A 23,781-nucleotide genomic window follows, 5' to 3' on the forward strand; every position below is an offset into this window, starting at 1 on the left:
TCATGAGTTCACACGCGTATATCATTATTCGTACCAATCGTCGGGCATTAAGTTGAAAACCATATGAATAAACGTGTGCATTCTAGAAACTAAGATCATTTCAACAAAAATATCATTCCTATCGGACATCATTTAGTTATCTAAATATGTTAAATAAATCAACGGTTCATCATAAATATGCTACTTAGTATCTACATAGTTGAACATTTGAATGACTAAACGATGTTCGTTTTGAATGATTTTTTTCAAAGTTGATCTTCAAAATAAGATTAAAAATTTAAATAGTTACGATTATAAAACTTTTACTGGAAACATATGGTATACCTACTTAATACCTATTAAGATTTAGACGTGTGAACAACGAGCGATAACAAATCTCATCTATGCGCATTGTATTTGTAATGTACGAAACATAAAAGAAGGAAAAAAATCCTAATGCATCAATATCAAAATACAAACCAAGTAGTACAATTTCAGCTAATCAGACTCCCAATACAGTTCTGCAACGATGGCATGCCATGTCGAATAATCTTATCTACTCAAGCTAAGCTCAAAACAGTCCGAGCTACAACAAAAGAGTAAATGAAACCAAGGTTCAGCAAGGTAAATGTAGACAAATCTTGGCAGAAGGCACTGCTACGGTTGATGAAGCAACCAATGATGTACTCCCAAGAAAAGCTCGAAACCACCTTCAATAGAAACATGTTATTCCCGAGTTGAGTGGCTTCCCACTCACTGATCTTTCAAATGGCATCAATGAATCGGATGTCAAAAGAAATGGGATTGATCTGCCACACATTTATGTTTGCGTATTCCTCTAAACATTGTTTCAGTTGGGCTTCACTATATCCCTGTTCCAAAGCAAACATTCCATATGGCTTGAGACAAAATAGATAGACGTTCGAACATGATTATCACGAATTTTCATTTTTGCTATATATTTGAATTTCTACTACTAAAAATTATATAATTATATTTATCACTTTCAAGTTTTGTACTAGTTTGACATGATAAGCAGTGCAGTTGGATTTTCAGCATTAGATCCACTTATATAGGTTGGCTTTCAATTATTTATCTGAACATCGATCACAAGATGCTTAAAGTTGAGTTGCAAAAACTAACCTTCCTAGAAATCAGATTTAGAGCATGTGCATAGCTCACATCCTGCTTGCCCGTCGTCTCAGACTCATCTCGCAAAATTGAATAGATATCTCCAATGGGATCCAGACCAGATTTCTGGCGATCATCTGAGTACAAAGAGAACTTCGACATATGCATCAGCCTTAATGCCTCATCCACATCAGATTGAGCCACAGTTTCAGAATGTCGGAGTCTTGCTATTGCCTGTAAGTGAAAGAAGTTAGTTTGTCTGTTGCGTGATCAACACACCCTGTAAAGTATAAACATTTATCGCTTCCTTCTCCGGACGAGCATTTTCGAGCAACCCATCCAACAAACCAAGAAAATCTATTTATCTATAATACCCAAAAAAGCATACTAGATTTCCATGCTAGATAATTCTTCCTCTACTTATGGACACAGTTTCTTGAGCAACCAATCAAATGGGTAAAAAGATGGTACAAACAATACTCCTACTGCCCTACATATTACCTTTTTACAATTCCAACCTAAACATCTGACCCACTCCATACGCAGAAAGGTTCCGCTTAAATACACACCATTTAGGTCGTAACACTCTTAAATTGGGTGGCTTTCCCTCTGCCTGATGAAGATGGCAGAACGCAAACCCTATGCCTATGTAGATGGCTAGAAACCATCAATTTTGCCACCTCAGTCAACTTTGATGCTCTGTATATATTGTTGTATCATTTCTTGCCATCTCATTCTATTGTGACACACAGTATATTTGCAGAACCACATTTATTTAAATTAAAAAAAATGAAAGGCAGGACTTACAGCTGATATTCGAAGAATGCTGAGCAGAGTTCTCACAGTTGTATAGGAATGGGGTGCATTCGATTTAGCTTCTTCTTGCCGAATGCTAGAGTAGGCACTAGCAATATACTCCTCAAGTTCCTGTGGGACTGAAGGAGACAATCTTCTCACTGCAGAAATATAAGCCCTGAAAAAAAAATCATAAAAGAAAGGATCTTATCAGAAAGTACCACTAATCAGCAGACTTGAAAATAAGGATTTAGGTAGCTTTACAAATTACAAGTTCTACACAGAGAAATCATACTCGTTTCATGGAAAAGTGATCAATAGAAAGACTAAAACAAAAGAGAAGATCCTGAAATCAGTACTACTGAGCTTTCCATGGTAAAAGTGATGTGAAATTTACCGAATAACAGATGGCTCAAGTGGAGTGAAGCCAAGAGCCGGAGATTCTTTATTCTGATGAACATAGACAACATGCCTAGCCATCTCAAGATCACTATCCATATCTGCTCGATCCAGGATTAACCATAAAAGATCAAATCTTGACAAAAGGGCTGGTGGAAGATTAATGTTTTCAGCAGGAGTTCTACGTAGGTCATATCTCCCCCTTCAAGAATATATATAAAACAACTACAGTAAGAGTTTGCACAGATTTTACACAAAAGGTTGGCTGCCAGCAGTGGAAAAGGCACCACATAATTAGAGCAATATGATTTAGAAGAGAAGTGACAAGGAGTAATGCCCTATATGAACCAGATTAAAAATAAGTGGAAAGATTTTTACCATGCTGGATTAGCTGCAGCAAGAACAGCAGTTCTTGCATTCAAAGACGTAGTGATCCCGGCCTTAGCAATGCTGACAGTCTGCTGCTCCATAACTTCATGTATGGCTGTACGATCTAATTCATCCATCTTATCAAACTCATCAATAGCACATATTCCCATATCCGCTAGCACCTGAAATGAGTTAATACTTCCACAATTCAACACCCAGAAACACTAAAATAATAATCATATAGAAAGCCTAATAAAGAACTATAGGGAATCAGATCTAATTAGGGATTATAAAGTGAATAGGTTATGGATTGACTCCTGAAAACTGGCTAGGTTTTACTTCCCCTCTTCACTTTCTAGCTATTGCTTCTGCATCAAAGGCACACACTGGTATGATGCAATCAAAGTTTAACATTAAAAACTCTCGAGTATTATGCATATATTCGGCAAGTATTTACTGGTTTGTAACTTTGTATGCTCTTCCACGAATATAACATGAAAAAATAAACATATATATATATATTATATAACTGAAAGGAGCATATGTATCTCACCAATGCTCCTCCTTCCAGGACCATTTCATTTGTGACGGGATCTTTCTGAACAGCAGCAGTTAGACCAACTCCACTGCTTCCTTTGCCAGTTGTATATACTCCCCTGGGTGCTACATTAATTATGTGTTTGAGAAGCTGGCTCTTTGCAACTCCAGGATCACCCATCAGACAAATATGTAAATCTCCTCTAATCTGCATTTTGAAGGAGAATGTATTATGACCTCTTGCGGTCCTATCGTGCAAATGATAAAACATGCTATGACCCGTCTACTTTATCACAGGCATGATATGAGCTTGGAATTATCCTGAAAATAGAACATTTGGCTTGGGAATCCCATCTTATAAAGGAAGGAGACAAATTGCAAACTGAAACTCAATTTACATAAACATTAACCAGTGACCAGGACATGCAAGTGCCAGGTCAGCAAGCTGCAATATAGGGAAGGAAGAAGGGAGGACTGCTGATCTTTCACTTCAATGTAGAGGATACATCCAAATGAAATCCATAATCTTGTGAATAAAAATTCTCAGAAGGATAAGCAAAATTCAATTTATCAATATGTGTAATTGAGTCAGATGGCATCTGGTAACGGTGAGAACTTACCTTCATTCCATCTTTTAGTTTCCTGTGAGGAGCGCCCACTAGGAGCAGAAGCAGAGCCTTTTTGATATCTTCATGCCCGTATATTTCAGGTGCCAAAGATCGAGCCAGCTTTTCATATATGTTACCATCCTCAGCCAAACGTGCAATTTGTTCTTCCTCATCTCCTATAAGTTCATAACTGTGGCACAACTCAAGTTAGTACACAATACCTTTTTCACCTAAGAATTAAATAGGTTTATCAAAGTAGGTAAAAAGAACAATAAGTTTAGTAAAAATTGTACTACAAGCACCAGATAAACTCTATGTTAAGATTTGAAAAGATGAGAACAATATATAGTACAAGATTTGTATGAAAAGTAATTTAGTCAATTACACAAATATAGATGGTTTTGTCGACTGAGAACTGATAAACGAGATGCAGAAACCAATGACAAAATTGTACTGAACATGGAATAGTGGCTTACTCTTCATATTTTTTCTTTGTATGTGTGATGGACATGGCTTCTAAGTAAGTATCAGCAACTAAGCCAGCCCGCATTGCTCTGAAACCAGTGTAAGGAATAGGAAGAAAAATCCCAGATAGTTTCACAACATCACCCGGAGCTACCTAATGGTGTTGAGGAAGAGGCACATGCAAATTCAAAGAAAATAGTTACAATCAGTTAAGTAGAAGCTGGATGTCATCACTTCCTGCAATCATGTGAAGCGGAAACCCCCCTGTCTACCCCATTGCAAGGGATTCATTCAAAACTGTAAGTTTTAGTTTAAAATACTTTATGATAATTAACATAGAAGTATTCAACCTTTCTTGTGAGTTCACCCCGGAAGTGAACAGTCATTGTCCGTGGAATGTGGCCTTTTGGAACATCTTCAGCCAACTCTTGTATCTTTGCCTGAAATTGAACCACATCTAACTATATCACAGAAGAGGATGATAAACGCTACTGTTGAAAAAAATTAATGCAAAACCATATTCTAATACAGCTGTCCCCGTGTTATTAAATAACTGTGACTAAATCGCCATAAAGTACCTCCTGAAATTTCAAGAACTTTGATGCCCTGAGTTGAAGAATAAGGTTCCCCTTTGTTCTATTTGTTATACAACGCCTGGATGGGCATTCAAAAAGTGGCATAAAGACTCGAGCAGTTACTTCCTGTTAGGCACAAAAAGAATTCATGAGTCAACAAAAGTGGCGTTAAAGAAACTAGGCACAAGTATAGGTGCAGTGTCATTGAATAAATTATACTCCAAAAGGGAGAGAAACAAGAAGGTTTGAAATATGTTGAGTATGTATGGGTTTGTAGCTAACAACAAATGTTTCAAAATACGCTGAATACCCAAACTGTATTATGGCTTATTGGCAATCAAATGGCTGAACATAAGGATTGTGTCTAAGTACCTGGTAAATCTCAAAACCACATTCTTCACATGTATAGACAGCTACCTGCATCAATGGCTTAACATCTGAACACCGCGTCACAATACCTGATATCCTTACAAGCTGACCAATATGTGAAGCCTTGACCTCCCTAATTGCATATGGCTTCGACTTTCCACTTGAAGATGCTCTTATGTAAACTTCACTAGAATACATATGAAAAAACACTAGTAAATTCAAAAATCATAGAAAGCTTCACTACAAATGGAAGTTGAAGCATATGAAACTTATTAATAAACTACAACAGAAGACATGGAATAGATGTAAAAGTAAGTTACCAATATTAATCTGAGATAAACCTCTGTTGAACTTACATCGCACCAGCATATTTTCAAAACATATACTGCAAACCAAACTAGCTAATACCTTTATGAAAATCGACGTTCATTTACTAATGAGTCATGAATAACAAACTACTAAACACAAAAGTTAAACCGGAAACAGGACGTGTATCAGTGTGACCCACAATTCAGTGAATTCACACATTTGGACCGAAATTTCATTCAAACAAGCACAACCGGAATTAGGATTTTGCTTTGAACTCACAAGTAGCGCTTGATTTCAGGAGGCATCTTCTGGTGTGGATCCGGACCATCCATATTCTCTGGTACATCATCAGACCTCTGAGTCATGAGTATGTCATGATCATCATCTGTAAATGCCTCTGTGGGCTCCGGCATAAGTTCATCAATAGCATCGGCAAAAATACCAATGTAACGCCGAGTATTTTCTTGAACTCGATTGCGGAATTCTTCATCCAATTCTGCGTACTGCATAACACAAATTAACAATGGATTTCGTATAAGAAAATCAACAACTCTTTCACAAATAATAATCATAATAATTAGGCATTTGCAACAAAATCCCAAGCATAGGCGGAACTTACACTAAACAAGTCCTCAATATCAATCTCGATGGCTCGAAATTTGCGGTTTGCAACTTGTTGCTGAAAAGTAAAAAAACATTTAGATATTGCTGCTGAATAGTCAAAAAATTCAGAAAAATGAATCCGGCATTCAATCCAACGGGAAATTAGGGTTTTCAAACCGTACTATCAAAGCTTACAAGAAAATGTGGTAAAGAAGAAGAGGGATACTCACAAGGATGCGCATGTATTTGGGTTCGCCATTCGAATCGGGAAAGTTGGAAAGAAAATCCTTGGCGAGCTCTGTCAAAAATAACAAATATTAAATCGAGTATTAACTTTGACGGAGGAGCGAGAGAGAGAGAGAGAGATCGGTCGACGAAAACCTACCTTTTTCAGCGCTGAAGTCGATGTCCTTCATGGTTGCCAGCAATTGGAGAGAGAGGGAGAGCAAGAGAGAAAGGGGCAGTCCAAACACAGACTGATTAGTAAGTGAGAGCTCAGATTTGGCGGCAAATGACGGATAGAGGCGAGGGTTTTGGCGGGAAAATAAGGGGAGGGTAATTTCTTTTCATTGAGCTGGGCCAAGGCCGTAAAAGAAGGCCTATTAGTAGGGCCGGCCCAAGCTCCAAGTAATCGGTTCAACCGTTCAAGCAATTCGGCCTTGCCTTGTATTATATATTGCACAATATCCAGAGAGGTAAAGCTTCGCTCGAAAGTGGTTTTAAAACATCTGAAAACGTTTTGGATGAAAATGCTTTTGGAACCAATTTAGTAAAAATGCAAGTACATCATGAAAAAACAGTTTAGTGCTTCATGTAGGAAGCGCATAACTGGTGATTCTTGTAAGAAGCCCTTTAAATGATTTCGAAACTCAAAAATATTTTCTCTAAAAACACTCCCTAGTTATTTTGAAAGCAGTTCTAAACGAGCAATGTATCTCTTGTCAAGGAAATTTTGAGGACATGGCGCTTCTAAAAAGCTTCAAGCAAAAGTTTCATACTAACAATTCTCTGGTCTCAAATTTAAAGAAATTTGTTTTTATTGATATCGTCCTCGTACTCGTATTCTGTTACCAAACCGTCATGTCACGTACAAAACGGGGAGGAAATAGAGTGTCATTTCAAGCAAAGGGAATTCTTTGTAATTTCACAAAACCTCAAGGGAGGCAAAACAATGGACTCTATACTAAATCACTTCATTTTCCGAGTGCAGTGCACGATGAGAATGCAATTCAAAGAATTTGTGGCCGTTCAACTGCAGCCTTTAAGCACTTCCGGATGCGGAGGATGACATTCCAGTGCCAAATCATCTTGCCTCTGTCAAACCTAGCTGTAACAAGAAAAATCACTCTCTTCAAAAATACATCTCACTTAAATCGAACAATCGAATAAGAAACTAAAGGCAAGTTTTAAAGAATAAATCATGGTACCATACAATGAAAGGTCGCAAAAATTTTCTGCACCTCGAGACAATCGCTAGGGATAGATTGGCTTCTGTTCCCTGGTCTTAGCCAACTTCAATTGTGTAAGTTTGTCCAGGATGGCAGGCTCTAAAGGAATTGGGTCGAGACAACGCTCAGCGGCTGCAACAATCACCTGCTCGATAGAAACAAGTCCAAACCGATTATTTATGGAGAGACGTGAGGGAGATTTCAGGCCTCAACCATTCAAAAGCTGGCGCCAATAAAACAGATATGAACTAATATGGAGAAGCTATAAGAAGTTAAGAGGTTCAGGATGGAGAGCCAAGATTATTTTCTATATACCTCATCCAGCAGAAAGTCAACAGCAGCTTCATCTTCTGCCATTTCCTTTAAAGGAGTCCTTAGGAACTGTATATCCAACTGAATTTGCTGGAATCCACTCCTATTAAAAGTTTGGAGTCTGACAAATTCTTGCAAGCTTTTAAGACAAAGTTTTACCAAGGTCGTTACCACCGACTCCTGCAATTTGCAAGCACAGTCAGTTCATGTTGTTCCTATACCAGTACCAATACTGGTTCAAGCAACAACTAGTTCATTACCTGCGTAAAATCAACTTTCGTAAATATTTCAACTTTTTGCTTAAAAAGTTTTGCTAGATGGGTTTCCAACAGCTGGCTTCTAGCCCTCTGGGTGTTTGACCGACTTAATTTTTCCTCTCGTAATGGGTTGCTCCGAGATGAGGCAGTGCTTCCGTTGCTGTCAGCCCGGCGATGTCTGCGAACACCTTGGGGCAAAATCTGCTTCACTTCACTTCTAATTGCTTCCAACTAACACAGGAAAGAAAGGAATGAATTGTGCAGAGCAGCTGACAACAAATAATAGATTTAACAAACAAGGTACCAAGCGAGTTCTCTCAACTTGACTCTTATTCCATTTCCAAGAGAGTATTAAATGGCAGGGGGAAACAAATTATGTACTGACCTCTTGAAGAAATAAATCAACAAACATATGAACTTCGCGGGGTTCCTTGTGCTGCAAAAATGTTGAACAATAAAGAAAAATTAAAAGTACTTACATGGTAGTAAGTTTAATCCTTTCTTAATAGTTTAGTGCACATGATATACTTGCTATTATTCAAATATTGCCTAACAATAAGTGTACCTGGACCCAATTTGGTGTTGTAAACCTCTTCTTTAAGAGAACTGATATCCGCTGAGTTCTCATATTTATGTACTGAAAAGAGAAGATCAAAACATTATTTGTTATCAAACTTTTGTCTGCATAATAGATAAAAGTGGTTTGATCATGGTAGCCCAATGAATAAAATGCATTTTGAATAACCCTACAATGTGCAGAAACTTTTCACCCGCTAAGCGGAAAATCCGACAGATTTCTCCAGGAATGAAAGTGGGTCCATATTCATAGCTTCTAACACCACCACCAGAAAAGGAAGCAGCTATTTCCTGACAATTAGAATAGGAAACTTCAATACAAACCCCTGAGGACATGGAAAAAAGTATAACTCCAGTATTGATATTTTTTAAGGAACAAAAAATAGTTCTTATTAGTTGGGTACTTGCCTCGGTGATTCTTGGGATGGCATTTTGTTCAATGAAAACAGAAACTTGGGCCAGCACGAGGACAAGCCCAGCCAGAACTTTGTCATCTTGTATTCCCTCTGTCAAACCTTGATCTTGACTGGCTGAACTATTCTTTCCTGAAAGCAAGAGAAAGTGACCTTCAAGTGCCCTGAAGAAGTCTTGAAACCCTTCTTGGACCCAATCAATAATCAAGTCTTTCAGTTTAACTAGCAGTTCCAAATTATCATCTAGAAGTTGGCGGAAGTCCTGAAATGAAATGATAGAATAAAGAGATAAGCATCCACTTTTCCCCCTTCTGATAAGTAAAATAGCCTTGCACTTTGCAATGGGGAGAAGGGGGATGCGCTTAACAGCAAGAGGCGAAAAATATATATTATAGAAATGCAAAAATTTTAAATGGGAAAATGTCTAAACCCATGTTCCAAAAACACCAAAACAAATTAAAAATAACTGCTGCATATATGCAGTCCCAGCGCATTCAACCATGACCTTCGGGAAGCACGTGTGTCCAAAAACACATTAGCAAATCGCTACCATTCGAACAATCATAGGCTAGAAATGTATATTAATATCTATATAGAAGGAATTATAAACAGTTTCAGTTTCAGCTTCAGCTCTACTGGCTACACAGGAATCATCTATCAGGTGTACATCCGGTACAAAACAGAGATGAAGCTGTAAGTTGATGCAAGCTTAGTTTACATGCAATAACATAGACTACTTGGCATCTCATACATTACCAGTAAGACATCCATGCTGCCTTGGAGCACTGCCTTTTTTCCGCCCTCCAGAGCAACTTGTAAGGAATACTCTTCTCTGTCCTTCTGTCTAGTGTGGGCTTTTGTGAGGGCATCTGCCAGTTCAAACAAATTCAACTCAAGTTACTCAACACAGGGATAGCATAAAAAGATGTAAGTTTAAACAGAAAAACATGGCCTTGGATAGGGCCAAATGTTGGCATAAAAGAATCCATCTTGACTGCAAGTAGTTGAGCTTGAGAATCAAGATTACGGTTTAAGAATCAAAAGAACTTAAGAACAAATAACTCACAAACTAAGAAATGAATAACCTGAACTGTTGTTTAGGAGATGAGAAAATTTGTTGCTAACATATAGTTTCACAGTAACCCGAGCTGCCTGAAGAACATAGATTAATCTGTATGCTTAAAAAACATCCTTCAACAGTAACAAGAAAATAGAATCCACTGCGATTCCTGAGTGTGAAAGAAAATTTCAAACTTTATTATAAAAATAAATTGAAATAAAACTAAAAGGGAGACCTCCAGAGAATAATCGAGGAGAGCATCCTCATTTAACACATCATCCATCAGAAGTACATCTCTCCATATAATCCCTGCATGCAGATGGGCTTTTGTTAAAGTTCTCATAATATAACAATACCCAACTATATACTTCAAATAGAACAAATGGTGACGAGTTGATCGATTTTTATAGTGTTAAAATCTCCATTTGTTAAAGGAGGGGTAGATGTAGAGCAGTGTTAAGGATGGTGTGCTAGGACATTGGTCATACTTACGAAGAACTCCTAGTAGATCTGCTGACCAGATTTCTGTCTTTATGCATTGCTCAGTGGTTTTGAAGTGCCTAAACAAACAGCAATTACATTCCGTGAGCAAACTGGTACCGTACAACAAGGTATTTTAAATTAAGAAACTCCCTTACCCGGCAACCAAGTCTTGTGCAAGCTTGGTTAGTTGTGTATCCGAATCAGGAAATATTACGCGATAAGCACGGACAGCCTCCGCAAACTCATGAACAGAAGTCTAAATTGAGTGCAAATAAGTCAGTGATTCATCAGTGCAGTTATAAGTTACAGACATCGAAGAGAAAGAGGGAGAGCATATGTAACCGAGCAGAGAGAAATCATGAAGCACAAGGGGGAAAACTTAATGCCTATTTAAGTTGAATAGAAACTTTTAGTACAAGTACTATGTTCTTCTAAATTTAACCTATTTCTCACACTTTGTTCTAATATCTTTAAAGGTGTAAATAATCACTCTCCAACAATTTTAAGATGCATACTTCATGCAGTGAGTTTATTGTTAACTACAAATCAGGTACATACATAGATGTGCCAAAACCAGCCAGTCTCGAAAGAACTTGGTTTACCAATGTAATGGTTATTATAATTTATAATTAAACGACAGCAAGAGCCTTTGCAACATAAATTGCATCATAAATTGACTTATATCACATCATAAGGTGAAAGAACAATTTCCATTAGATGCTCATACACACAGTTTTTTGGGGGTTCTTTTCAGTTCAAGTCATCACACACAACTTGCCAAAGATGAAAAACCAAAATGATGCTCCACTAGTCCCACTGTCAGATGCTCACCTCATGTGCAGTAGCAGGAACTGTTTCAGTAGAAGGATCATTAGAATCCAGTGAAGAATTGCCTATATCTTCTATCTTAAGCTGAAGGCCAGCAACAGATTGTTCCAACTTCTCAAGCAACTTCACCTTTAAGCTGTCAACCTGCCAAATGCAGGCAATATGTCATCGGGTGAAAAAAGATTATTGGAATTTTTCTTTTCAATGCATTTTCTTTGTTGAGATTCTTCTTGTGAACAAAAAATGTCCACACCTATGCCTTCACTTACAAAGAAATTTAAAATACATTAGGACTTTAAGAACAAAAAAAAAAGGATAACCTATTTTTGAAAAGTCTACCAATTTCCTGTGGGTATTGTTCACACAATTTAACTGTATCAATAGACTATTGAATACGTTTTCTTTAGTTAAAGCCATGATGGGTTAACACAGCAATATGTAATTTGAATGACAAACTTAAATAAAAGTGCAGTACAGACTGGGAAATCCAACTGCTTAAGAAGCACAGCAGCCTCAGCTCTTGCTTGTATAGATTCAGAATCTGAGAACAGCTTTCCCTGAAAATAATAATTTGGAAAATCATAAGACAAGTTTTCCAACAGCACACATCCAGCTGCAGTCAGTAAGTTATTCGGCATGAAATTATGATTTTAAACATTAACTTTAACAACATCTCAGATGGTGAATGTCCATTCTTCTGTCAAAGTATGCTTAAGAAAGTACAGTAATACAACACAGATACACAATAAATGGCTAATAAGAAATAGCTTGATAGCTAGTGAAAAATGTCATGCCTTGATTCATAACTTTTACTTCATCTAATAGGATACAGCTTACTCATGAGCATGAACATCTCACTCACATGACTCACAGCAATCCCAAGAGCTCGGAGAGCTTATTTTAGGACGAGACACGCATCATATTAATGAAACATTGTATTCTATTCATCCAAGGGATTGTTTCCCACACGTTTCAAGCAGTGGCCTTTCATGAAAAGAGACTACACGGCAGTACCAGAATGTTACATCTTAAAACTAATCCTATGTCCGAGATATAGGCACAATCCTTTACCAATATTGATGCTAATGCTTCCACCAAAAACTGCATAACACCTATCCATGTATTAAAGCAAATGGAGTTATATATTATATGCCCCTAAACATATAAACTATGACACCATCCAACTAAAAATTACTACCTCGACTGTAGAAACTTAACAAGAACCCCCCAGAGAAACGTTGCAAGGGAAGTAAGGATAAGACATCTACTTGTTTCTTGTTAGGTATGGGTAGAGAGAAAAACCAGTCTCGCCATATTATAAAAATGAAAGAAAGAGAAAGAAAAAAGGATAAACCTGCAAATTCTTGATAATTATGGTCACAGCTTCTTCAGATGCTCGCTTACAATCCTGGAATGAGGAGTCTCCATATGCCTTATTGTGGAGAGCCCAACCACAAAGAAACAAGACACAATGTAAATAAAACTCCACACAAAGGTAAACTCTGGTCCCGAATGCAAAAGATCATAGGAGAGAGAAATTACCTTAAATATTGGTATTGCTCCTGTATAAAACTTGACCGCATCAGCATATGCTTCTGATTTGATACACTTCCCAAGCCTAGCAGGTAGATCATATATGAACTGCCGTTCCACAGAATAAAGAAATTTATGTAACCCACAAGGCCAGACACCGAAATTAAAACTGAAGTGTCATGAAGTCACACATATATTGCTCACCAACCTGAACTTTACGAAGAAGGTTGCGTGTGCGATGCAACTTTTCTATGTGTTCCCTCTTCTCAGAAAGAGAAGTGTTGACCCCATCACTTCTAGATTGCACAGACATTATCTGCAATCATGGTCAATGTGAAGTAAGCTAATATTACACTTCTTTTTTCCTTCTTTTTCCTCCGAAAACAAAAACATAGCTTGAGCGAGCCTCGGTTGAAGTATAAACAATTGGACGTACCTTCTCAAGGAGCTGTTCCATATTTGCCTCCATCCCCACAATATTACTTTTCATCCTGTTGGAAAAATTATCCAAGACCAGAACATTATAAGAGACTCTTGGTTATATTATCTACAAGCTGAAACATGATAAATGATATGGTGGGTAGCAGAAAGTTTGTCAACATGTGAATATAGACATATAAGTAAAAACAATAAAGACTTACTGTTTAATAGTATCTGTCGCGCTAATAAACTTGTTGTAGTTCTCGTATACTAACATTTGTAAGTCAGTATCAAGATTCTTTATCTCAGCAGCCATTTGAACATGTCTCTGTAGAAGCCCTTCCAAGTTTGACTTGTGTACCTGCAAAGTTCATAAAACTAGCAATGCTGATTCACAGTTCGAATTTCTGCCTCATATTCGATAACAAAATGAGCGTATTTTATGAGCATTCAATATACAAATGCCACAAATCAACTTATCAGAGAAAACATACATCACCATATGAAATCAACAACATTCCTACAAAGTCCTCTACCCTGATTCTGAACCAAATGCCCGTCTCCAGTTCTGCTATGAAAACCAATGGTTCATTCCACTCCACAAAATTCCCAGCTCAATTCAAAACAACTTGATGACATTTTTTTGAGCAGCCACTAATTCCATTTTTCACCTCTACAAACTTCGCCATGACATAAATATTCATAAATTTCCAGACACAGCCTTCCAATTCAACCCTAAATCTGCCCTAATTACCAGTAACGATTACAACTGTCCGAAAATTAAGTAAACAAAACAGCTGAATCAATCATGTATTTGGTAAAAGATAAGAGTTGGAGATCGTACGAGGAGATGCATGTACTGGTCGGGATCGAAGGAGGTGGAGTTGATGGCGTCGAGAGTGGCATACTTGGACGAGGAGTTAGAGTTGGGAGACGACAGCGAAGGGTCAGGGGAGTAGAAGCTCGACAGCAGATCCCTCATCCTCTTCGCCTTGTCGTCCAGTGGCACGTTGTCCACATCCATTTCTACTTTTCTTCTTCTTCTTCTTCCTCAACCTTCAGTCTCTGTTTGTGTATGTTGGTTGAATCTTGATCCGAGATTTGGCACTGCTGGAATGTAACCGGAATTTTGTTACAATACAGTTATGACTAGAAAAAAGTGCCCGCGCGTTGCCGCGGGTGTTTAAAATATTTTGGAAATATATCCATAGAGATAACAGAGGTATCCTATGTTGCGAGTTTCAAAACTGTATACCATTTCTAAAAACAACAAATAGACATCTAAACCTGCTGTACATACTGGTTGTTAGAAAGTTTCATAAAAAAAAAAGGAACATAGCAAGGCAACCTAATCAAAGTATGAAAAAAAAGCTTAAGAAACAATGCAAATGCTTTCGAAAAAATTCCACTTAAAATTAACTTTCACGAATGTTAGCAAGGCAGAAGAACCTTTCAGTATACGCTAATATAGAGTATAATTCATTGCAGACTGAAAGAACTCAAATAACCTAAATAATGAGACCTTACACACTTATCATTCAAAATATATAGGAAGGGAGAAACACCACAAAATTGTAAGCAGAGAATTACCCCACCCCCAAATCGACACCAGGAAACACTATCTTTTACCAGGCTTAAAATTTTCTTCGAATCAACGGAGTTAAAATATATAGAACCAAAGACCAATAGTTAAAACGTGTTTAATAAGGGATTTATTTCAAAAAATTCCTTCAAATACATACTGCTAAAGGGTAAGATATGCATCAATTTAGTTGGGGTTTAAATTACCGAGACTCGTTTATTTAAAAACTGAAAAATGATTATTCAAATTCATATTCATACAAAGTCTAATCTGAAACAAAATTTACAACTCAATTAAAAAAATTTGTCGAAGCGCTTGCTCAGTGCAGTCCCCGCTTTCCTCCAGATTCATCCCCTTTTTTTCCCTTTTTCTGCAGACCACCCTTCACAATAATTCTGCACTCTTCTTTTATCTTTCAATTATTTCAATGAATCAAAACATCATATCATATTTTCAGAAACAAAACTTGGGCAAACAAAACTTCAAAATGAAATTGGGCATTACAATTTATTACATCTAAAAAAACCCAAAAAAGTTGCAAATACGTACAAACTTGTGGGTGTGTGGTGAAAAACAGACTAAAAAAATGCAACGGTTAGGTGTGGTGATCCTTTACTACCCACCCGCTTTGTGCCTTCAAAGGCAACATGTCATCATGCTCAATCAAACCCATCTCAGAAGATGGCACTGACAAAGGAATTTCATCCAATCCAGAATCCACCACTGACCCAAATTTTCCTGTCTTGCCAACGTTACCATTTCTTACATCTCTATCTTGATTTTTCGAGATGTTAAAAGACAGTAAGCTATTAAAAGACGGATTCTTCTTAGTTCTACTGGACCAACCCTGCATCATAACCTGACCATTTCCCCATACCAACTCAAGAAAATCATTTCTGCATTAAAATCCCACAACAAATCCACAAAATGTTCAAATGTTAGATGGGAAAACACTCAAAACACAACACAATTCAATGGCATGAATCAAAACGAGCAAAACATATAAAGAATATAGGTGTATAGCTGAATCTAAGGTTCTGGAATCACATATGTATTCCCAAATCAGTGTGAAAACAATGAAGCAATGATTACAAAAGGCTACAGTTATTTGACGCAAAACAGTTGACATCACCACAAAAATCCATTTCTGCTTTGCTGTTCAGAGGTCCGTCTCCCACTGCGCTCTCTCTCTTTCTCCCCTCTGAGAAAATTCACTTACTTCTTCATTGGGCCTTCGAATTTGACCAAAAAGAAAACTGATTTTTTTTTGTTCTTTCTTTAATTAGGAAAACTGGGTGATTTAGTTCTCCATTTTTGGAAATTTTTGAAGAATCAGGTGTTCGTGGAGAATGTGTGAGTTGATTTTTGAACTTTTTTAAAATACCATATAATTACAAACTAATTAGGCAGATGGGTCGCTGAAATTCACTGCAAAAATGCTCAGCAGATTTGTTAATTCTAACAAAATTGATATAACCGAGTGGAAGTTTATAAGACCCATTAGCAGGAAGGAAATGGGTGCTCTGTAGAAATTTAAAAGATAGAAAATTGATATTTTATGATTTTGGTAGTCCAGATTAGATTGATTCTGCCAGTTTATTGCATGCCTTTAACCCATAATTCATGTCCTAATTTATCTGTTCAGGTTTTAGTTTTTGCCTTTGGGAAAACCCAAAATCTCTACCTCAAACGCTCATCGGCAACCACACTCCTTACACTCCCTGTCTCTCTCCCCAACCCCTGCTTCACCAAATGACACACCCAGACCTCTCTCCCCACAGCCAAGGAGCAACCAAATTCAACTCCTCTTGTAAATAATTTATAAAAATCTAAAGCAGGATAAATTGCTTACCTTCCGTAAAGAGGGTTATGGAAAATGCACGGATGGACTGGTGATGCGTCGCGGTTCTCGCGTGTGCTGTGGAGCCAGTCGCCGGATTTGGCTGAACTGGTGGAGAAGCTATTCACCCTGAGAAAATCAAAAAACGAATCCAATGGGTTCTGATGGGTCTTAAAGCCAACAAATCTAAAAATTTGCCCAAAATAAATAAATCTAACAGCAAAAACGTAAATAATATAGCTCACCCAGAAAAGGTTCGAAAGGGAAAGAAGCAGAGATATGTGAGATAGAAGCCAACAGAACGCAAACAGAAGACGGAAGCAGAGATTTGTGAGGGAGGGCTATAGTTCGAAAGGGACAGAAGCAAAGATTTGTGAGAGACAAGACGGATCGAAGCAGAGATCGGCGGCGAGAGAGAAAAGCAAACAGACGGGCAGGGGAAGAAAAAACCTGATCGAAGGCTAAAGAAGTAAAGAAGGGCATAACGGCAAATCAAGCAAAAAATCCGGGGCATTTCCGTCCGCACACTATAGATCAATAGTGCCACTCCAAAACTCAGTTTTAGTGTGTGTGTGTGTGTATATAGGGGTGTGTATATTTAGGGATGTGCTATTTACACATTCCAAATTACTTCTGACACATCATTTGATAATTTATGTATGTTGATCTTCTTCAATTTAGCCGATCTGACGATCGAAAATTAAAAAGATGTGTGAGAAGTAAAATGGGGTGTATGGATATCATACCCCTATTAGATATCACACCTCTAAATATATATATATATAATATAATATAATATAATATAATATAATATAATATAATTTTGTTAAACGACGAGGTAGAGGTCAACGTCTGTAGTTTTAGACCTTTTAACCATCTGAACCTGTGTTTTGTTTCACTGTACCCACCCTTGTAATGATTTTTTTATCAGTTTTTATAACTCTTCTACAAATTGTTAAGAAATGACAAGTTCTATAATTATCTTCAAGAAATGCTTAGTGATTCTTTAAAATTTGAATCTCCATAGATTCTCTGTCACTCTATATTCTTAAGGTTGACAAGAAAATTGAGGTTAAACTGTAAAGTAACAAATAGTTCATGAAGAGTCAATTTTGAGAGTCTTCTTAGTATTGATTTGCTTTACTATGGCTTGAAAAAGATTAGAGAGAGGAATTACAATTACGACTTTTTCTTCTATGCTCTAACTTATCACGATTATTTTGAACATTTAGACACAATCACCTCATAACAATCACAATTTTTTTTTTTGTTCTAAAACTAGTTGGAAAACTAAGGAATCGATTTGAGTCCCGAGCCTCGTTCTTTGTGTATCTGTTTGGATATATCACTCGTTTAGATATAAGCAACAAGATTTCATTCAAAACTATCACTAATTTTAAAATCATGTTACAAGTAAAATATTTGATCATTGTTGGTTACCAAAATGAAGATGACTAAGTTGATTTGTTTTGTTATGTGAGTTTTTATGTTGTTGAGACAAAGCAATAATGGAGGAGGAGGACTCAAATCTAAGACATTGAGTGCACTAGTGAAATTTATTAACCACTTGAGCTACAATTTATTGTGTTTTATTTTGTAACTTAATAGAAATGTTTTGTTAAATATACTAACATGGTTCATGGCTAGTTGCTGGGCCGGGCTATAACAGAGCTGAGCCCAAAGAGTAAAAAGTCAATTGTATATCTAAGCTCAATAAACCCATAATGTCTTATACAACATTTTAACACTATTGATACAAATAAACGACTGTTATGACGTCTTTTTTATACAATTTGTGTGTTATATAAAGTTTATGTGTTAAATTGATTAATTTTGAAGTTGTCTTGACCTTGTTGGTTTAGACATTGACCATGTTCATTTGTTCATGTATAAAATAAGTTGCTTATCTTCTTTTTTGGCCAAATAAGTTGCTTATCTTTCACACCAAGTAAAAGTTGTTTTACCTTCACAACCTTTTTCATTTGGAAAAACTAAAATAAAATAAAATATATTGCAAAGAAAAGACTTTACAAACGAGCAACAAACATATGCAACCATCAAAAAAATAAAAATGCCAACGAAGCTGCACCAAAGAAGCAACAACAAAAACTAATTATATGTGGGGATATTCCAGTTTCGCTAAATAGACTCATTAGTAGCAGAATGAGCGACTTTCAAGTTAGTGGACTTAATGGCGTTGAGAACCACCTCATCGAGTTGACACGAGTTCTTGAATTTACATTTGTTCCACTTCGTCCATACATAATGCACGATAGTGGGGTACAATGGTTGATGATAATATGCATAAAATTGTATAGAAACAATAATCTATGTTGCGTGCAAAATAGTAATCGGTCTTGCGTGCAAAAATATTATCAATAGCCTATGTAAAAACAATTGCTAATGGTCATTTTGCTAATAGATGCAAGTAAGATCAAAATTGAGATTCAGGAAACAAAGTGGCAAATTTTGAGTTTCAGGAATAAAATAGGATCAAAATCGAGTTTTAGAGACGAAAATTGTGACTTTGAGTTTGAAGGAGAAAAGTAAGACTGAAATCAAGTTCTAGTGAGTGTAGCTAAAAATAAGCCAACAATTACAAGTAGTTGGTGGAAAAGTTGTTATTGATAGTCTCTTTGGTAGCAAGACCTAAGAACATACGACTTGTAAAAACAATTTTATTAGCAAATGGAAACGTTTGCTTGTTTTTCTAACTCTAGGTCGTTAATCCACACAAAACTCATCCCACCACGTACGGCAAAGCAATTCTAGTCCTCAACTTCTTCAAATTTTGCTCCCCTTTTGTTCAACCAAAAGTCAATTGAATTTGGAGTGTTATAGACAATTGGAGTTCAAGTAATCAATTATCAAAATTCAACACAAGAATTTTACTCCACAAGGTATTTTATACGACTTTACTTCATTAATTTGTTTTTGGCATTAGAATTTAGCTTTCTAATTTAGAGATCAATGGATGAATGATAACATGATTATTTTAATATAAAGAGATATTTAATGGTATTGGTAATGATATTGTTATGCAACATTTTCAAAACATGAAAACGATTCAAGGAATATTGTAATATGTTATATGAAAAACTTTATGGATTAATATATTAAGGTTTTGTTCAATAAATTCTTGAGATTTTTAATTGTGACTTTGTTGTTTAAGGATGCCCCCGCTCATACAAATGACACACCCCGACCGAGATCAGGGCGTGCTGGCCGCCACGCGGAGGTGACGTAACCATGTGCACGGTGCGGAAGCTAAATAAAATAGTAATATAACTAATACGAATAAATAAAAACTAGCATACAAAGTAATAAAAACAAGTGCTAGCATAAGTGAGACACAAGTTCAGAGCATAAGCCTACAGCAGTTCAAAAGAAAATGATACGACAACAGTACACCCGAAGGTGACCCTACGTTGGTGATCGTCTGTCAGAAATGCCGGGAAAGCCCTCTGGGAAACCACTGAACCTGCTAGACAACTAGAACCTGGAGGGGCGCAAAACAAAAGTGTGAGTGGGCAAAAACAAAGCTTTTCAAAAACCATTTCATAAACAAGATTCTAACCCCTCGCCGTAAAACCTGTATACTTCCCAGAAAATAAACATATGTACGTATATATATATATATATAGATATGCCAATCATGCTCAAGAATATGTCATGTCGAAGCCTCATAATGAAATGCAAGTGCTCAGGTATAAATCATATCAATAACATATAGTCTGGCAGCCGGAGTCACCTAACGTGACCTGTACGGCTGCATATAGAGCTCAAATCTCAATCTCAATAACTAAACCTGCCCACGAGTCGGAACCACCTAAAGTGGTCTGTACGACAGGCCTGGGTGTAATACATATAAACACTCTAGTGCTACGATCACGTGAAGGCTGTGCGAATAATCGCGGGTCATCTACGAGTCGGAACCACCTAATGTGGTTTGTACGACAGGACTGTGCACCTAACTTGGATCCAAGCTGAGCGTCTGGTGCGGGAGGTGAACATCACGTGAAGGATTGTGCCCTACTCTGGGCGGGAGCACTAACATCGGGGGTGCAGGTTATGAGCTCTCTAAGCATCTCGAATCACTACTGAATTTAAACATAAATAACACTTACCTGGCACTTACCTGTGCGTCCACAGCACCCAATATGCATATGTATATGTATGCAACTAATAATGCGACTAATGGTGCATAAACAACGATAATATAATGCATGGCATGAAACAAACAATCCTTTCAATCAATTTCTGGGAAAATAAATGTATATAGGTATATACGGAAAACCAAAAGCCCACTCACTGGTATGTGGAAGGGTCGTAGCCCCCCTGCCTCGAGTGACCACGCTCGTCCTCGAGATACGTATCACCTATATGCGAAACAACTATAAAAACGTCACTTTTAAAGCACATAACCAAACTTTTGTAATAACTTCTCATACAATGCTCAAATGGGGCAAATGAATATACCAACGTGCTCTACTCAACCTCAGGATCACACCCAAATTTTTAGAAAAATTTTCCACCGCCGCACGCGCCCCCACGCGCCGGCCACGCGCAGGCACGTGCCTGGCACGCTGACGGCGTCAACTGACACCGTAGGGAATATTCAGTCAGTTTTGACAGATTCCGTCAACGGCGTCAGGAATATTCCGTCAGACTTGACGGAATATTCCGTCTCCTTCTCCGGCGAGCCTCCGGCGCCGGAAAACTGGAAAATTTTCAAACTTCGATATCTTCTTCGTTTTTCACCCAAATTTGACAAAATTGGTACCAAAATGAAGCTTAGAACTAGAGGAACACAATTATACCACTTTCAAGGGTTAAAAACCACGAAATCTCACCTGCCAAAACAACCCAACTCCGGCCAAGTTCGAATCCAGTGATCCCGACGTCCAACTCCTTCAAACGAACCACCCCGAGCCTCCTTGGGACCCCACCAAGCTTCCTACAAGCTTGAAATTTCCTAAAACGTGAGAAATCACGTGTGCATGAATAGTACCCAAATCGGGCTTCGTGGAATCGACGTGAAAACGATGGTGTTCTTACCTGGAAATGGTATAGTTGCACTCCTACAAGTCTCACGAGCTTGAAAATGTGCTTGGTTTGTTCGATCTGTGAAGGTTTAGTGTGCTTGTGTGTGTGTCTATACGTTTTCAAAGGAAATGGGAGGAATGGGGACTCGGGAAGAAGCAGGAAACAGGAGAAAAAGGCTGTGGTGTGTGGGAAGGTGTGTGTGGCTCCAAACATGCCAACCAAACTCACAACAACAATTAAACGTAAAGAAATCGAACTAGGGGTAATTTCGTCTTTTCACACGTACGTTGTAATATTTCTGGGACGGGCTGTCACAACCTACCCACCTTAATAAAATTTCGTCCCGAAATTCAAAACAACCAAATAACAACCCTTAGTAGTCAAAGAACAGCCGAGGATACAAATCCCTCATCCGATCTTCTGTTTCCCACGTAGCTTCCTCGACGGAATGATTCCTCCACAAAACTTTCACTAAGTTCACCGTCTTGTTCCTCAGAACTTTTTCCTTCCAATCGATGATCGTCACCGGTTCCTCGTCATAAGTCAAATCTGGATTAATTTCTAACGGTTGAGGAGGTATCACGTGAGACGGATCAGCAACATAATGTCGAAGCATAGACACGTGAAAAACGTTATGCACTTTAGCCAACTCCGGAGGCAACTCTAACCTGTAAGCTACCTCACCAACTCGTTCTGTGACCATGTATGGTCTGATGTACCTGGGACTCAACTTACCTTTCTTTCCAAACCGTACGACACCTCTCCATGGTGAAAGTTTCAGAAATACCTAATCGCCAACCTCATACACTCTGTCCGTAGCATGCCGATCTGCTAAACTCTTCTGCCTGTCCTAGGCTGCTTTCAGGTTAGACTTAATCACCTGAACATTCTGAGTAGTCTCCTCAACAATCTCCGAACCCACTAAAACTCTTTCTCCAACCTCTGACCAACACAACAGTGTACGACAAGATCTACCATACAATGCCTCAAATGGCGCCATGCCGATACTCGAATGAAAGCTGTTGTTGTAAGCAAATTCCATCAAATCCAACCGCTGTTGCCAAGCATCACCAAACTGTAACACCGAAGCTCGCAACATATCATCCAAGGTCTGAATAGTTCTCTCTGACTGTCCGTCCGTCTGAGGATGATACGCCGTACTATACAGTAGTCTCGTGCCCAACGCTTCCTGAAAAGCCACCCAAAACTTAGATGTAAATCGTGGATCACGATTCGAGACAATACTCACAGGGACACCATGGTACTTCACAATCTTCGAGATAAACAACTCCGCTAACCGGCCCAAAGAATACTTCTCTCTCACTGGAATAAAATGCGCCGATTTAGTGAGCCGATCAACGATCACCCAAATGCCGTCAAAACCATTATGTGTACGCGAAAGCTTGTACACGAAATCCATAGTAATATTTTCCCATTTCCACTCTGGAACGGGAAGCGGCTGCAACAGCCCAAACGGCTTCTTCCTTTCCGCTTTAACTTGCTGACAAACAGCGCACCTACTCACATACTCAGCTATCTCCCTCTTCATACCCGGCCAATAATAAAATGGTCGAATGGTATGATACATTTTAGTAGCTCCTGGATGCATGGCGTAAGCCGAGATATGTGCTTCATCGAGAATTTCTTTCTTCAAGTCCAAATTATTAGGTACAAACATTCTACCCTCTTGCATCAACATGCCATCCGAATCACGAACTCTGAGGTCTCTTCTCCTTCCTCGATCTCGAGCTTGAATTAGTTCTTGAGTCTCCCTATCAGATACCTGAGCTTCAAGCACCCGGTCAACTAAAATTGGCCTAACTTGGAAATTAGCAAGTAACGCC

General features: G+C 37.9%; 2 protein-coding genes across 6 annotated transcripts; both read right to left on the bottom strand.

Moving 5' to 3' along the window:
• Window positions 1–444: 444 nt before the first annotated feature.
• LOC137720856 (DNA replication licensing factor MCM7-like) lies at window positions 445–6,631 on the bottom strand. The gene is made up of 15 exons (XM_068459968.1): window positions 6,525–6,631; window positions 6,370–6,437; window positions 6,156–6,215; window positions 5,816–6,039; window positions 5,231–5,414; window positions 4,862–4,984; window positions 4,634–4,723; window positions 4,295–4,437; window positions 3,831–4,008; window positions 3,227–3,418; window positions 2,683–2,855; window positions 2,303–2,506; window positions 1,918–2,083; window positions 1,123–1,344; window positions 445–851 (listed from the first exon to the last, which is right to left on the bottom strand). The coding sequence occupies exons 1-15, from the start codon at window positions 6,553–6,555 to the stop codon at window positions 744–746; spliced, it is 2,166 nt and encodes a 721-aa protein (XP_068316069.1). The 5' UTR covers window positions 6,556–6,631; the 3' UTR covers window positions 445–743.
• Window positions 6,632–7,153: 522 nt separating this feature from the next.
• LOC137720516 (vacuolar protein sorting-associated protein 51 homolog) lies at window positions 7,154–17,335 on the bottom strand. 5 transcript variants are annotated; one of them, XM_068459597.1, is made up of 24 exons: window positions 17,137–17,335; window positions 16,904–17,020; window positions 15,675–15,947; window positions 14,314–14,576; window positions 13,691–13,830; window positions 13,486–13,540; window positions 13,258–13,365; window positions 13,059–13,157; window positions 12,871–12,948; window positions 11,996–12,073; window positions 11,520–11,660; window positions 10,844–10,944; window positions 10,698–10,765; window positions 10,441–10,514; window positions 10,231–10,297; window positions 9,902–10,014; window positions 9,141–9,407; window positions 8,907–9,023; window positions 8,722–8,793; window positions 8,542–8,592; window positions 8,160–8,387; window positions 7,903–8,079; window positions 7,600–7,732; window positions 7,154–7,466 (listed from the first exon to the last, which is right to left on the bottom strand). In XM_068459597.1, exons 4-23 carry the CDS (start codon window positions 14,491–14,493, stop codon window positions 7,613–7,615), a joined length of 2,334 nt encoding a protein of 777 aa, XP_068315698.1. In that variant the 5' UTR covers window positions 14,494–14,576; window positions 15,675–15,947; window positions 16,904–17,020; window positions 17,137–17,335; the 3' UTR covers window positions 7,154–7,466; window positions 7,600–7,612. The 5 variants fall into 5 exon arrangements, with proteins under 5 accessions (XP_068315698.1, XP_068315697.1, XP_068315700.1 ...); XM_068459596.1 differs by lacking the exon at window positions 15,675–15,947; XM_068459599.1 differs by lacking the exon at window positions 15,675–15,947 and having other exon boundaries at window positions 13,745–13,830; window positions 14,314–14,579.
• Between the last annotated feature and the right edge of the window lie 6,446 nt (window positions 17,336–23,781).

This window comes from Pyrus communis, chromosome 16 (genome assembly GCF_963583255.1).
Source record: "Pyrus communis chromosome 16, drPyrComm1.1, whole genome shotgun sequence".
Lineage (NCBI taxonomy): Eukaryota > Viridiplantae > Streptophyta > Magnoliopsida > Rosales > Rosaceae > Pyrus > Pyrus communis.